This window comes from Oncorhynchus mykiss, chromosome 20 (genome assembly GCF_013265735.2).
Source record: "Oncorhynchus mykiss isolate Arlee chromosome 20, USDA_OmykA_1.1, whole genome shotgun sequence".
Taxonomy (NCBI): Eukaryota; Metazoa; Chordata; class Actinopteri; order Salmoniformes; family Salmonidae; genus Oncorhynchus; species Oncorhynchus mykiss.
The window spans coordinates 20,209,121-20,223,307 of record NC_048584.1 but is presented as its reverse complement, the minus strand read 5'-3'; the positions used below and the strand labels follow the sequence as shown (position 1 = coordinate 20,223,307).

Here is a 14,187-nt window from a genome sequence, read left to right as displayed (position 1 = left end):
GAAGGGAAAGTCCCTGACGACTGGAATGAGGATGTTGCTAACGAGAACACCTGACAGGCCGAAAACCGTGGAGGAAAATATACAAATCTCTATACTTTGTGTAAATCTGTGTGAACGCATTCAAATTCCCATTCAGAGCCTTGGAAATGAATGGGAATGGCCATCGCAGAAATACTTCAGTCGAACTGTGATAGGGAATTGATCCATGACCCTGTGCTCTATACAGGCCAGTGCAGCCAGCCAGTCAAACAGACAGTGATCCTGGCAGCTAGACACACAAACACACAGCCAGACAGACGGAGGCCACCTTGTCCTCATCTACCACAATACGTCCCCCTCCACAGACACTACCAGCTATGCTATTGCCACGTCTCTCTCCGTGTCTGCCTCACTCTTTATTCAGTCTAATGCCCATTTCAGATGAGAAAGAGGAGGGGTGGGGGGGGGGGTTTTAGAGAGAGGGAGAAAATAAAGAAAAAGGGAAATTAAAGAGAAGGACAGAGCTACGTTTGGGATGAGGTGACGGGGACAAAGAGGTAACGAGAGAGTTACGAGGGGAGACGGAGCGGGAGAGAGAGAGAGAAATGAGAATGGAGACAATGTTTTGAACAGGGGGGGGGGTTTATTGGGTTCTTGACAGGTAGAGAAAGAACAGATGGAGCATTTAAGGCAGCAGGTGGCGCCACAACAGGTTCAGAACAGACCTATTGTGTGGATTACAGTCTGTATACAGAACTGGAAACCTTGGTATTATTTCCCTTGTCTTTTGGCCACGGCGCTCTTGGGTCTTTTAGTTCCACATTCATTATTTTGAAGAAGACACTGCACCTGTCCACAAAAGCACTGAACATTCTTCGATTTAAAACGTCTACAATCATGTTGGCCATTCATATCTGTCCAACTCGGATTTTCTCTTGTCACACGAGTCCAATAGCCTCGTGTAAGTGTGAACAGCTTTATAGCAGAGACCACCCTGATCACCTTAACACCTGCTGTCCCTCGTCAAACCTTGCCCTCCCTCCAGCGCCTCCCCTCTGCCACTTCCACCTGCCATCATGTTCGCCACCAGGGACTCGCAGTCTCGCCTGCTAACTAAGCTGGCACCTGCAAGGCACACGTGCCACGCCGGCCAACTGACTTGCTCCAAACCGGTCATTCACTCACCACAGGAGCCAATCATTACTGCATTTTCTAAAAACAGAAACGTCAACAGAGACTAAGCACCCACTTCGAGGAAAAGTTCAAAACGTGACATCAAGAATCTGCTGCATTGAGAAGGTAAAAAGCCTATGTGTTGGAACCGGAAGCGCTTGTTTGAAAGATTTCTCGTAGACATGCATGAAACCACTCTAGACGTACCTCTTTCCTGCCCCCCCCCCCCCCCCCCCGTCCTTGTGTTGTATTGTAATGTAAATACATTAGAGCTAATGAACAGCAGGACCACGTTATTAGCATCTCCACCACATGGTGCATGAAAGGGTAATCACTTTTGGGCAGCCTGCCGCTGCTGCTGCATGCATTCGCAAGCATACAGGCACACACACACACACACAGCATCCTATGCTGCGACTGTACAGGGCATGTGCAGAGACTGCAAATAGTAGGATCAGAGGGTAGACGGTAAAGAGAAAAGGGGGACGGGGGGAGAGGAGAGAGATTGTGTGTGTGTGTGTATGTGTGTGTATGATAGTAGGGGGAGAGAGAGCGAGAAAGAGGTGGAAATGAAGAGGGAGTGATAGAGGGAGAGAGAGCAAGGGAGGGGTGGGTAGAGGCTGCCATGACGACCGCTCCCAGCAGGAAGGCCTGTGTCAGCAAATAGTTAACAGTGTAAAAAAATATTGAAAAAACATCTGGGAGGATCAAAGGGACCTGGAGAAGGAAAGCAGACGACAACGCAGACGACAAAGTCATACGTGCGGCAGAGGACCAGGACCCATGCAAAGGTGGTAGAAAAGTTCCCCTTAAAACTATTCATTCTCAGCCTTCCGACATGGTATTAAAGGGGTACAACCTCATAGTGCAGAAGAGAAGGCATATGAGTCAGAGAGGAAATTGGGAGGATGGAGTATGGTATCGACGCAGAGAGTTCTCGAAGAAGCAGGGAAGTGTTTCTTTACTTTTATCGAGCAAGAACAATTGCAGTCCTGTTTAAATGTGTCTTCAAAAGTTCTATATACAGTTGTCAGTAACCACTCCTGTCTCACACTATGAAGGCAAGACACACCCCCCCATGGCCCATCACAGTCCCATTATATACAGTTGTCAGTACTACCGTCTCACACTATAGACCCCCCCCCGGCCCATCACAGTCCCATTATATACTGTTGTCAGTACTACCGTCTCACACTATAGACCCCCCCCCCCCCCCCCCCCCCCCCCCCCCCGGCCCATCACAGTCCCGTTATATACAGTTGTCTGTAACCACTCCTGTCTCACACTATGAAGGCAAGACAACCCCCCCTCCCCCCCTGGCCCATCACAGTCCCATTATATACAGTTGTCAGTACTACCGTCTCACACTATAGACCCCCCCCCCGGCCCATCACAGTCCCATTATATACAGTTGTCAGTACTACCGTCTCACACTATAGACCCCCCCCCCCCCCCCCCCGGCCCATCACAGTCCCATTATATACAGTTGTCAGTACTACCGTCTCACACTATAGACCCCCCCCCCCCCTCCGGGCCCATCACAGTCACATAATATACAGTTGTCAGTAACCACTACCGTCTGACACCATAGACCCCCCCCCCCCTGGCCCATCACGGTCACATTATATACAGTTGTCAGTAACCACTCCTGTCTCACACTATGAAGGCAAGACACCCCCCCCCGGCCCATCACAGTCCCATTATATACAGTTGCCAGTAACCACTCCTGTCTCACACTATGAAGGCAAGACACTCCCCCGGCCCATCACAGTCCCATTATATACAGTATCAATTACATCCAGTAGTTTTATCAACACAGCTCCACCGCTTCAAACACCCCCTTGATTAATATCTAACAGCCCTAACAGGACTGGAAAACCAATAACAGGGATTTTTCTTAAAGGGATGTTTTCATCAGACACTCAGAGCAATAACATAGCGACTAGATCTGGAAGAGTTTTTGAAGCAAAAGAAGATGCTGCCACTGATCAAGACGCTGCTTCGTTTCCACCCTCTCGCTCTCTGATCTGGAGTGTGAGGTCTTTGCCAACAGTGTGTGTGTTGTGAGTTATTACAGGGCGACAGTCAGCCAGGAGAACACAGAGAAACCTTGGTGTCTAGCAGCTCCAGGGTGAGGACATTAGTGCTGACAGACAGTGCGGCTCCTATTACAGGCTAATGGAATACGACAGCGCCGCTTCTCTCACTCTCCTCCCTTTTTCTCACTCCCCCGCTCTCTCTCGCTCACATCCCTCATTTGGCCTTTTTTCACTCCCTCGCTCGGTCCCGCTCAATCTCTTCCTCATCCCATCTTTACCTCCCCCTCATTCCCTTTCACACTTCCAATTTCCACACTCACTTTGGAAGATTCCTGACAAGAACTGCAATGTTTAAAAAATAAAAAACTGCCTGAGATCTTTCAGGCCCGCAGAGTCTTTGAGTCACTTTGAACCTGGCAGCCATGAACATTTCAAAACTTTCCAAATCAGAGCTGCTTCTAGAGTACGGGGCGTGAGGTGAGGGGAATCTGTGAATCAAAAAAAGATGGGTCCCTCCAATGCACCAGGGATGAGCCTCGGAGCATTCTCTGCTATGCTGCAATAACGTCATGCTCCCGCAATAAATCAAACTTTTAAAAGTAACATTTGAGTTTATTTTGATATTTTTTTTACTGATAACAGTATCAGGAGTCAAGCATCTTTAAGTAGAAGTTCCTGTATTGTTACAGAGCTTAGTTACGGTGTCCAACCAGATTGTAGATGGTAGCATAAGTACATTACGGGAACAGACATCCACATCATCATACTCACGTGGCACCAGCATTCTAATCTACTTTTCCTTCCACTTCTCTAGTTAAATAAAGGTTACATTGATTATATATTTTTTATTCTCTCATTGTCTGCCTATCAATCTTCTCCGCCGGAGCCTATGGGGACTCTGTGTAGCACTAGGTGTTTTATCTCTGCACAGGGCAGTGCACACACACACACACAGAGTATGATAGCCACCTGCCTGCCAGTCCTCTAGGCCTAGATGAATGACATATAGATGTAATCGATGTATTCACCTGAGGGGGAATGCAGTCAACAGTGCGTTCGGAAAGTATTCAGTCCCCTGGACTTCTCCCACATGCAAAGATGAACGGAGCAAAGTACAACGATATCCTTGATGAAAACCTGCTCCAGAGCACTCAGGATGAAGGTTCACCTTCCAACAGGACAACGACCCTAAGCACACAGCCAAGACAACGCAGGAGTGGCTATGGGACAACTCTCAATGTCCTCGAGTAGCCCAGCCAGAGCCCAAAATACAGGTGTGCCAAGCTTGTCGTGTCATACCTGAGAAGACTTGATGCTGTAATCGCTGCCGAAGGTGCTTCAACAATGTACTAAGTAAAGGATCTGAATAATGATGTACATCTGATATTTAGTTTATTTTTATTGTAATAAATTTGCACAATTTTCCCCAAAAAACTATTTTTTCTTTGTCATTATGGGGAATTGTGTGTAGATTGGTTAGAGGGGGAAAAAACAATTTAATCCATTTTAGAATAAGGCTGTAACTTAACGAAATGTGTAAAAAGTCAAGGGGTCTGAATATTTTCCGAAGGCACTGTAGAACATCACCCACTGGACTGAATGAGACCGTGGCTAGTAGCATTGCCTAAGGAACCATCTTTACAGGGTACAAGACAGCAACAGCCAGGATGATGACACATAACACTGATTCTAAGATGTTAGAGGGAAAAACAACCTGGATGTCAGTGACACGGCCTCTATCTTTACCGGGCACCCTTTCCCTCCCCTCCACCTGAATATCTGTTTCTCTTGCTATGATCCTCAGTCTCTTATTTTCTCCCCCTCTCTGTAACACCCATGCCAGCGCAGCAAGACGCCAGCTCCATTGACTCTCATTGGCTGCCAGTGACATCACCGAGAGCAAAGTGTCGAGTCAGATAGCCCAACACTCGTTTCTCTGACGCCTGTTGCCCTCTTGTGGTCCACTGAGTGAAATACTACCCTGTAAAATGCAGCCATCTAACCTGTTAAATATCCTAGAGTGGATTTCCGCTGCCCCGCAGAAATCTAATTAGCATAATAAAAACAATCCCCATCAAAATCCATCAGTTTAAGCTATAAATATATAAAACATTTGGGGGGATGCATCTCAATCCCCACAGCAGCCGCTGATGTTGCACTTCTGTATCTGCGGTGAAAGGTGACAGAGCTAGGGCGATGTTTGTCAAACCATGGGACATCCTGAAAAATTGGTTCTCTCACTAAATTGTCTGTAGCATCCGAACGCGACTCGTCTGACAGCGGTACAGCTGATCTGCCAACTTCTGTCTGTAGCATCCGAACCGTTTGGGCTACACGCTAATATGACCCCTCTGTGGAAAGGTGAGACTCTTACAAACATGCTGGTTGTTTTGCTCCAGGATGACCACAAGACTCGTCTGAAGGTCCCCCGGTACCCGTATTTATTTATTTATTTAAGTGCAGTATATATGGGAATAGTTAAGTGCCAAAAATAAGGGGTTAAATACATGTTAAAAAAAATAAAAAAATAATAATTGTTTTAATGGTTTCCTGATCTTTCTTATATTGCTCAGATATAGGACAGACACTTCAGAACAAACTTCCTTTTGATTTTTTTCTGGACTATCTATTGTTCCATGTAGTGAATCTGTTATTCAATGCGTTTGAATGGGCTAATAGCAGTAGGGCCAAATTCAATTTTTTTTTTAAATACATTGTTTTATACTTCAGGGGGTCTTAAAATAAAAAATGGAATATCTAAATTATCCTCGTTATGACCTTCTTAAAACAATTCCATATGTTTTATTAGTCTGGTGGTATACAATGGCTGTAATGCCAATTTGACTTTAAAGGCCCAGTGTAGTGTTTTATATTTATTTCCACACTATGAGGTTGGAATAAAACTGTGAAATGGTGAATATGATGATAATGCCATTTTAGTGTAATAATTGTTCAAAAGAATGCCTGAATTTTTGCCTTTTTTGGTGGGATTGAGTTTTGGCCAACGTGGTGACATCACCATGCGGTACATTAGTTAATAGACCAATAAGAAAGTGTTTCAAACATCTCTGCCAATTTTCAGTTTTTCCCTCTCTCTGCTCAGACCACTCCCAGACAGTCATAGCAAAATTCTTGCCTGAGAAATTACTCTTTGTTAAGAAGCTATTTATGTTTCTTTTTGACCATTTTAATTGAAAACAATCATAGTATTGCACTTAATGTTACACAGAAATGATTTCATATTGAGATTAAAAACAGCTGCGTTGGACCTTTAAACAGCATTTGATGGAGCCGATCATTTAAACTAACAAAAGTATACAGTCCTCAGTCTTGTCTTATGTTTCAAAATCACTGGGCTAGGTTGTTGGGCTAATAGAATTACTTAGGTAATCGCTGGGAACAAGCCTCTAACATATCCATGTGTCCACATTGTTCAGGTATATTTCCACTTTCAATTCAGTCAACGAATTGAAATTGAATTCAGGAATTGAAAATGATGTCCAAATTGTTTTTCAACGCACCTTGCGGCTGGTGTAGTGGGCGTGCTTGGCCAGCTTGCTGTTGAGTCCCTGTAAGAAGACCTCGTCGGTGACTTTGCCCACGGTCATACAGGCCTCGTCCAGCACAGAGAAGATGCCCTTGTGTTGCAGCTCCACCAGGTCCACAATGATCTGGTTGTTGAAGTAGTCAATCTACGCCCAGGCACAGAGAGAAAACAGGGGATCGGTTTATCATTACAACCAGCACAGGGAGTAAGACGTTCCTAATAGTCATAATCAACGGAAGGAGAAGGACTTGACGCAAATTGACCATGCTGTTGGAGGCAATACAAGAGATGAGTGGAGTGGAACCAAGATGTGGCCTTACGTGTTTCCAGGGGATTCCCTCGCGCTGGTACTCTTCCTGTTCCTGCCTCAGCACAAGCTGAATGAAGAGCTGCTGCAGCTTCTCGTTGCAATAGTTGATACAGAACTGCTCAAAGCTGACAGACAGACAGACAGGGAAGGAGAGGGTGAGTGAATGGCTGTGACCCTGGTTTTATACTCGTGTTACATACAAGTGTCATGACAGAGAGATTGTGTATAAAATCAGTGTATTTCATATTGATGTAGAGACTTAATCAAGTAGAGATTCTACACTGAAATACATTCAATATTGAATTATTTATAGCGGACACGTCTCCTAACCTGTTGTTCTGAAATATCTCAAAGCCGTAGATGTCCAGCACTCCGATGACTGTGTTCTTCCCGTGGACTTTGGCGTCATAGTTCTTCACTTCAATGACATCATTGATCCTTCCCACAATCCAACAGAACATTCTTTCGTACATAGCCTGTGGGTCACACGCCCCAACACCAAGGCAGACAACAGTAGATACAGATCATGAGAGACAGCAGGGTGCTATAGGTCAGCTACCTACACTGGCTGCTATTTTACCCAGAAGCCTTCAAAATAATACCCTGGCTACTTTAAAAACTGGTTAGGCCTACCACGTCTAACATTGGGGCCCATTTCACAAACCCTTTTTGAGGGTTAGCACTACCATTGAGAGTTAGCGTTGCTGCTGTGAAGCGGCCAACGTAGCGTGCTAGTATTAGCTAGCTTAGCTAAGAGTCAGCATTTTGACCGTTAACTGTTAATCGGTTAACGTAGCGTACTAGCATTAGCTACCTTGGCCAAGGCATCCCGGCCGTAACTGGCCTCCTGGGTCGTGTGCTGCTTGTCGATGACGTCACGGCCGGTGGCAACGGTGCGGTAGAGCAGGGCCTTTCCCACATTCTCCTCCTTAGTGGCCAGCAGGACCCCGATCACCGCCACCACCTTGGAGTTCTCAATCAGCGTTGTGTCGCCATCCACACCAAACGTCAGGTTCCCCTGGGAGAGGTCACATGGAGATAAATACAGGAATACAAGGAAGTTACCTGTAAACTAAAGAGACTAGGTGGAGTGATCGCATTGGAGCAAAGGGTAGGGGAATAGGACAAATAAGGGCAGGACTGTTTCAATTCAAACCTGTTCCATTTTAAAAAGGGACACTGGGCACACAACAGGGAGTCACCCCTCAGTATATGACGTTGTCATATTACTGAGTATACCTTTAACCCCGTTTGATTTTAACCTATGCTAACCCTGCTGGAAGGCCAAGAGTTAGGAGTTAATATGGGGTATTACCAGGTGCAGGATAGTGGCCAGGACCTTGTAAACAGTCTGGATTTCATCTGGTGTGAAGCCGATCACCTTCATGGCATCCGCCACAGCTTTGAAATCAGCACCGTCGTTAATCGACGACTGTGGCGGGGAGAAAGAAGGAACGGATGAGTAGGACAATCAAACTGGAAACAATAGGAGCGTTTCTGTTCCCTTCACACAAAACACGTTCAACTTATTGTCAATTTTGAAGTAAAACTTAGTCCAACAATGATTTACTTGACACATACTTTTCACTAGTCTGTAACACCGGCCAAATACTGTACACCACTTCCTCACTTTGGCAAGTATGAGTTCATTCCTGACATGTTCCTACTCCCAGCAGCCAAAGTCATAAAGTAGGAGTGACAAAATGACCACAAATATCTTTAAGACAGGATGGTGTGAGCATCAACCGAGGACTGTTTCTATAAAAATGGGAGCATTGCACACCATGTACAAACCACTTCAGCTGTTTTGGCCTTGCTCTGTTCCATGACGTCACATTGTTTGTTATACAACTTTGTTTTGTTCCTACTTATTAAACTGCAAGTGCAGAGACAGCAGAACGGAGATGCTTGCTGGCGTGTGTTAACAGCTGGAATTATACGGCTCCCAAAAACTTCAAAAGGCTTGTTTTAGAGGGACGGACACTCAAAACCATGACATCATTGGCCCCTTTGGATATTCGTACGTAATATATCACTTTGAATTCATGCAATAGCTGCACATTTTGTTACGCAACACAAAAGCATCAGTTGTAAACACAGCTGCTCACGTGATCAGAAATTCAAACAACCGTGCACATCTGCTGAGCATGGGCTTGCGTTTTATTTATTCCTGTAAAAATAAACAGTGTTACCAAATAAACTCAGCATTGGTGACATTCACGGTCTAAAACGTGAGAAATAAAGTGACATTTTGTGATTGTATAAACAAAGGGTCAAAGCGGATATACTTCTGTGGTAACCTACCTTGACCTGGCCTCCTACTTTGATGTAGCTGTAGGCTGTGGGGTCCTTCGAGACGTGGAGGGAACGCAAGAGGGACTCAGAACCCCCTTTAACCATCTGAAGAGAACAAAGAAAGAAAGAGAGCGAGAGAGAAAGAGAAGGAAGACACAGAGTCAGTAGTGACACATGTCGGAGACTGTTCAGTATTTACATTCTAAACCATTTCATTTCAAATGGTGCGGTGAGTCATACAGTATGTAACACCACAGTAATATGGAGCAAAAGTCAAGAATAATCTAGATTCTAGATCAATAATGTGTCCTGACCAATGTAGGGTGAAGTACCTTGAGAATGGGGGAGTTTATAGAGTGAGAAAGATTCATGTGTAGTTGAGGAGTTAAATCGGGTGAAAGGATGGATATTTCTAAATAGCAGCATAGCAGAGTTGTAAGACCTTTGATATCACCAAGCCTGTATGATCAACACAGTCACAGACCCATGTGGTCTGTATACCAGCTTATGGTGGTATAGTCTGGCATGTAATACACACACACACACACACACACACACACACACACACACACACACACACACACACACACACACACACACACACACACACACACACACACACACACACACCTGGTAGAATGAGTGAAAGCTTCTCTCCCCCTCCTGCTGGAAGATGACTCTGGACTATAAGAGAAACAGATGGTTTGAGTCAGACAGAGTAAAACATAATTGATCATTTATTTATAACAGGTGATCTCACTGCTCCCCCAGTGCCCCCTACCTTCTCCAGCAGGTAGTTGTTGATGTGTCCCCCGATGGGATCTCCCTTGAAGTCGAAGTTGATGTCCATGTACTTGCCGAAGCGACTGGAGTTGTCGTTGCGGTTGGTCTTGGCGTTGCCAAAGGCCTCCAGGACGCAGTTGGATTTCAGCAGCATGTTTTTCACCCTGGAGAGAGAGGCAACACATCTTTTAAAGTACTACTAACAGCTCCCCTGGCTCCTATTACCTATTACTCAGCTGATCCTCGGCCCATAGAGATAAACAAACAATAAGGTGGCCAAAAGCGAATGATCAGACTGAATACAGTAGTGTGAGCTAGAGTCGCAGCTGGAATCCGTAGCGGTGAAAACTGCCACGTCCGTTTGCGATATTACAACAAAGATGTTACTTCAAACAACGAACACAGTTTTTTTCCCCCCTCTGACAACCTTGCACACGCAGTAGAAAAGCAGAGTAGGTTTACCACAATGCTGGGTGCTCCTCTGCTCCGTTTCATAAACAAAACAAAAAACAATAACAAATGCGCCTGGGGTGACCGGTGGCGCTGTTTCACCTTATGTGGCTCTCAACTTTAAGATTTAAGTTTTTCATTTCACATTGATTCAGTAGTAGGGTCATTACTCACTCAAATCCTAGAGTCGTCTGTCATTTATGGGGCCCATCTAGGTCTGGACATGTTTATAGTTGTTTGAAATGTCTTTTATCGGCAAGTTCTTTCGCAGAAGTATACCACAACTCTACTTAACACAAAGACTGCTTTGGCACTGATGATTGATGCTGTGTAGTGCTAGGTCAGAACACAGGCTCCTCACCCATACACTGTGCTGCATGGCTGTCATGGCCCACACACACACACACACACACACACACACACACACTAGACACAGCCTGCTGTGGCTCTCGCATAAATCTGAGCTCCACACAGACTGTAGCATTTCCTGACTGATAGGGCAGACCTTAGAGGGCAGAACTGTGAGAGTTGTGGGTTAGTATTGACTTTAAAAAACACAAAAATACAGTTTCTCAGTTAAATGTCTACAGGGAATATGTAGTGGGTCAGGCGCAATATATTCAGCACCAAAATGCTATAAACAGGGGTGACAGGTACCCTAGTGGTTAGAGCATTGGGCCAGTAACCGAAAAGGTTGCTAGATCGAATCCCTGAGCTGACAAGGCCTCCAGGACAAGGCAGTTAACCCACTGTTCCTAGGCCAACATTGCCTGGTAAAAAAAAAAAAAAACAGCCCTTGGTCAGGGAGGTGACCAAAAACCCGATGGTCGCTCCAGAGTTCGTCTGTGGACATGGAGAACTTTTAAAAGAAGGACAACTATCTCTGCAGCACTCCACCAAATCAGGCCTTTATGGTAGAGTGGCCAGATGGAAGCCACTCCTCAGTAAAATGCACATGAAGCCTGCTTGGAATCTGCCAAAAGGCACCTAAAGGAGTGTCAGACCATGAGAAACAAGATTCTCTGGCCTGATGAAACCAAGACTGAACTCTTTGGCCTGCATGCCAAGCATCACGTCTGGAGGAAACCTGGCATCATGCCTACGGGGAAGCAAGGTGGTGTCGGCATCATGCCTACGGGGAAGCAAGGTGGTGTCAGCATCATGCTGTGGGGATGTTTTTCAGTGGCAGGGACTGGGACTAGTCAGGATCGAGGGAAAGATGAACGAAGCAAAGTACAGAGAGATCCTTGATGAAAACCTGCTCCAGAGCACTCAGGACCTGACTGGGATGACGGTCGCCTTCCAACAGGACAACGACCCTAAGCACACAACCAAGACAACACAGGAGTGGCTTCGGGACAAGTGTCTGAATGTCCTTGAGTGGCCCAGCCAGAGACCAGACTTGAACATCTCTGGAGAGAACTGAAAAATGCTGTGCAGCAACACTCCCCATCAAACCTGACAGAGCTTGAGAGGATCTCCAGAGAAGAATGGGAGAAACGCCCCAAATGCAGGTGTGCCAAGCTTGTAGTGTCATACCCAAGAAGACTTGAGGCTGTAATCGCTGTCAAAGGTGCTTCAACAAAGTACTGAGTAAAGGGTCTGAATACTTACGTAAATGTGATATTTTAAAAGTTTTTTTTATTTTCAAGATAATTGCAAAAAAATAAGAAAAATGTCTTTGCTTTGTCATTATGGGGTATCGTGTGTAGATTGAGGATTAAAAAAGTAACGTCACAAAATGTGGAAAAAGTTGAGGGGTCTGAATACTTTCCGAATACACTGTATATACATGCAGGGTAGTAATGTTATGAGTTGGAATTGTGGTTCATTGTTTAGCAAACAAAAGACACCACTGTACAAGTAAACATTTCACTGTACCGTTTACACCTTCTGTATCCTGTGCATGTGACACATTTTGACTGGCTGCGTCACTGCTTGGTATGGCAATAGTACCGCCCTCGATCGCGTGGTGCTACAGAGGGTGGCGTGGACAGCCCAGTACATCACTGCTTGGTATGGCAATAGTACCGCCCTCGATCGCGTGGTGCTACAGAGGGTGGCGCGGACAGCCCAGTACATCACTGCTTGGTATGGCAATAGTACCGCCCTCGATCGCGTGGTGCTACAGAGGGTGGCGCGGACAGCCCAGTACATCACTGCATGGTATGGCAATAGTACCGCCCTCGATCGCGTGGTGCTACAGAGGGTGGCGCGGACAGCCCAGTACATCACTGCTTGGTATGGCAATAGTACCGCCCTCGATCGCGTGGCGCGGACAGCCCAGTACATCACTGCTTGGTATGGCAATAGTACCGCCCTCGATCGTGTGGCGCTACAGAAGGTGGTGCGGACAGCCCAGTGCATCACTGCTGCTGAGCTCTATGCCATCCAGGACCTCTATATCAGGCGGTATGAAAAGAAAGTCCGGAAAATCGTTAAAGACTCCAACCATCCAAGCCATAGACTATTTTCTCTGCTGCCGCATGGCAAGAGTTACCGGTGCATCAAGTCTGGACACCAACAGGCTCTTGAAAAGCTTCTATCCCCAACTGTAATAATACAACTGATAAATAGCTACACGTCTATCTGACTTAAAAGGTAAATAAAAACGTAAGGTTATTTCAATTTTTGCTCTGTCTCTATGGACCCTACACACTCACACATACTGTCACTCCAACACACACACAAACGCTCATTCCATTTTCTCACTCACACATAATATGCACATACAGTGGGGCAAAAAAGTATTTAGTCAGCCACCAATTGTGCAAGTTCTCCCACTTAAAAAGATGAGAGGCCTGTCATTTTCATCATAGGTACACTTCAACTATGACAGACAAAATGAGGAAAAAAAATCCAGAAAATCACATTGTAGGATTTTTAATGAATTTATTTGCAAATCCCAGAACCACATGGGGGGACCTAGTGAATGACCTGCAGAGAGCTGGGACCAAAGTAACAAAGCCTACCATCAGTAACACACTACGCCGCCAGGGACTCAAATCCTGCAGTGCCAGACGTGTTACTTTGGTCCCAGCTCTCTGCAGGTCATTCACTAGGTACCCCCGTGTGGTTCTGGGATTTTTGCTCACCTTTCTTGTGATCATTTTGACCCCACGGGGTAAAGATCTTGCGTGGAGCCCCAGATCGAGGGAGATTATCAGTGGTCTTGTATGTCTTCCATTTCCTAATAATTGCTCCCACAGTTGATTTCTTCAAACCAAGCTGCTTACCTATTGCAGATTCAGTCTTCCCAGCCTGGTGCAGGTCTACAATTTTGTTTCTGGTGTCCTTTGAGAGCTCTTTGGTCTTGGCCATAGTGGAGTTTGGAGTGTGACTGTTTTGAGGTTGTGGACAGGTGTCTTTTATACTGATAACAAGTTCAAACAGGTGCCATTAATACAGGTAACAAGTGGAGGACAGAGGAGCCTCTTAAAGAAGAAGTTACAGGTCTGTGAGAGCCAGAAATCTTGCTTGTTTGTAGGTGACCAAAGAGTCAGGTTTGTTGGCCTCCTTGCTCGCACACACTTTTTCAGTTCTGCCCACACATTTTCTATAGGATTGAGGTCAGGGTTTTGTGATGACCACTCCAATACCTTGACTTTGTT

At 45.6% G+C, this 14,187-nt stretch overlaps 1 protein-coding gene across 1 annotated transcript in view; it reads right to left on the bottom strand.

The window, feature by feature from the left end:
* Positions 1–14,187, bottom strand: part of LOC110499120 (unconventional myosin-Id) — a 118,728-nt gene that overhangs the window by 67,834 nt on the left and 36,707 nt on the right. The window contains exons 4-11 of the mRNA XM_036955947.1: positions 10,125–10,290; positions 9,974–10,027; positions 9,353–9,448; positions 8,364–8,480; positions 7,863–8,066; positions 7,379–7,524; positions 7,059–7,173; positions 6,713–6,883 (exon numbers count right to left, since the gene is read on the bottom strand). Of these exons, the coding sequence (XP_036811842.1) occupies positions 6,713–6,883; positions 7,059–7,173; positions 7,379–7,524; positions 7,863–8,066; positions 8,364–8,480; positions 9,353–9,448; positions 9,974–10,027; positions 10,125–10,290 (1,069 nt within the window). The remainder of the gene's footprint in view (positions 1–6,712; positions 6,884–7,058; positions 7,174–7,378; positions 7,525–7,862; positions 8,067–8,363; positions 8,481–9,352; positions 9,449–9,973; positions 10,028–10,124; positions 10,291–14,187) is intronic.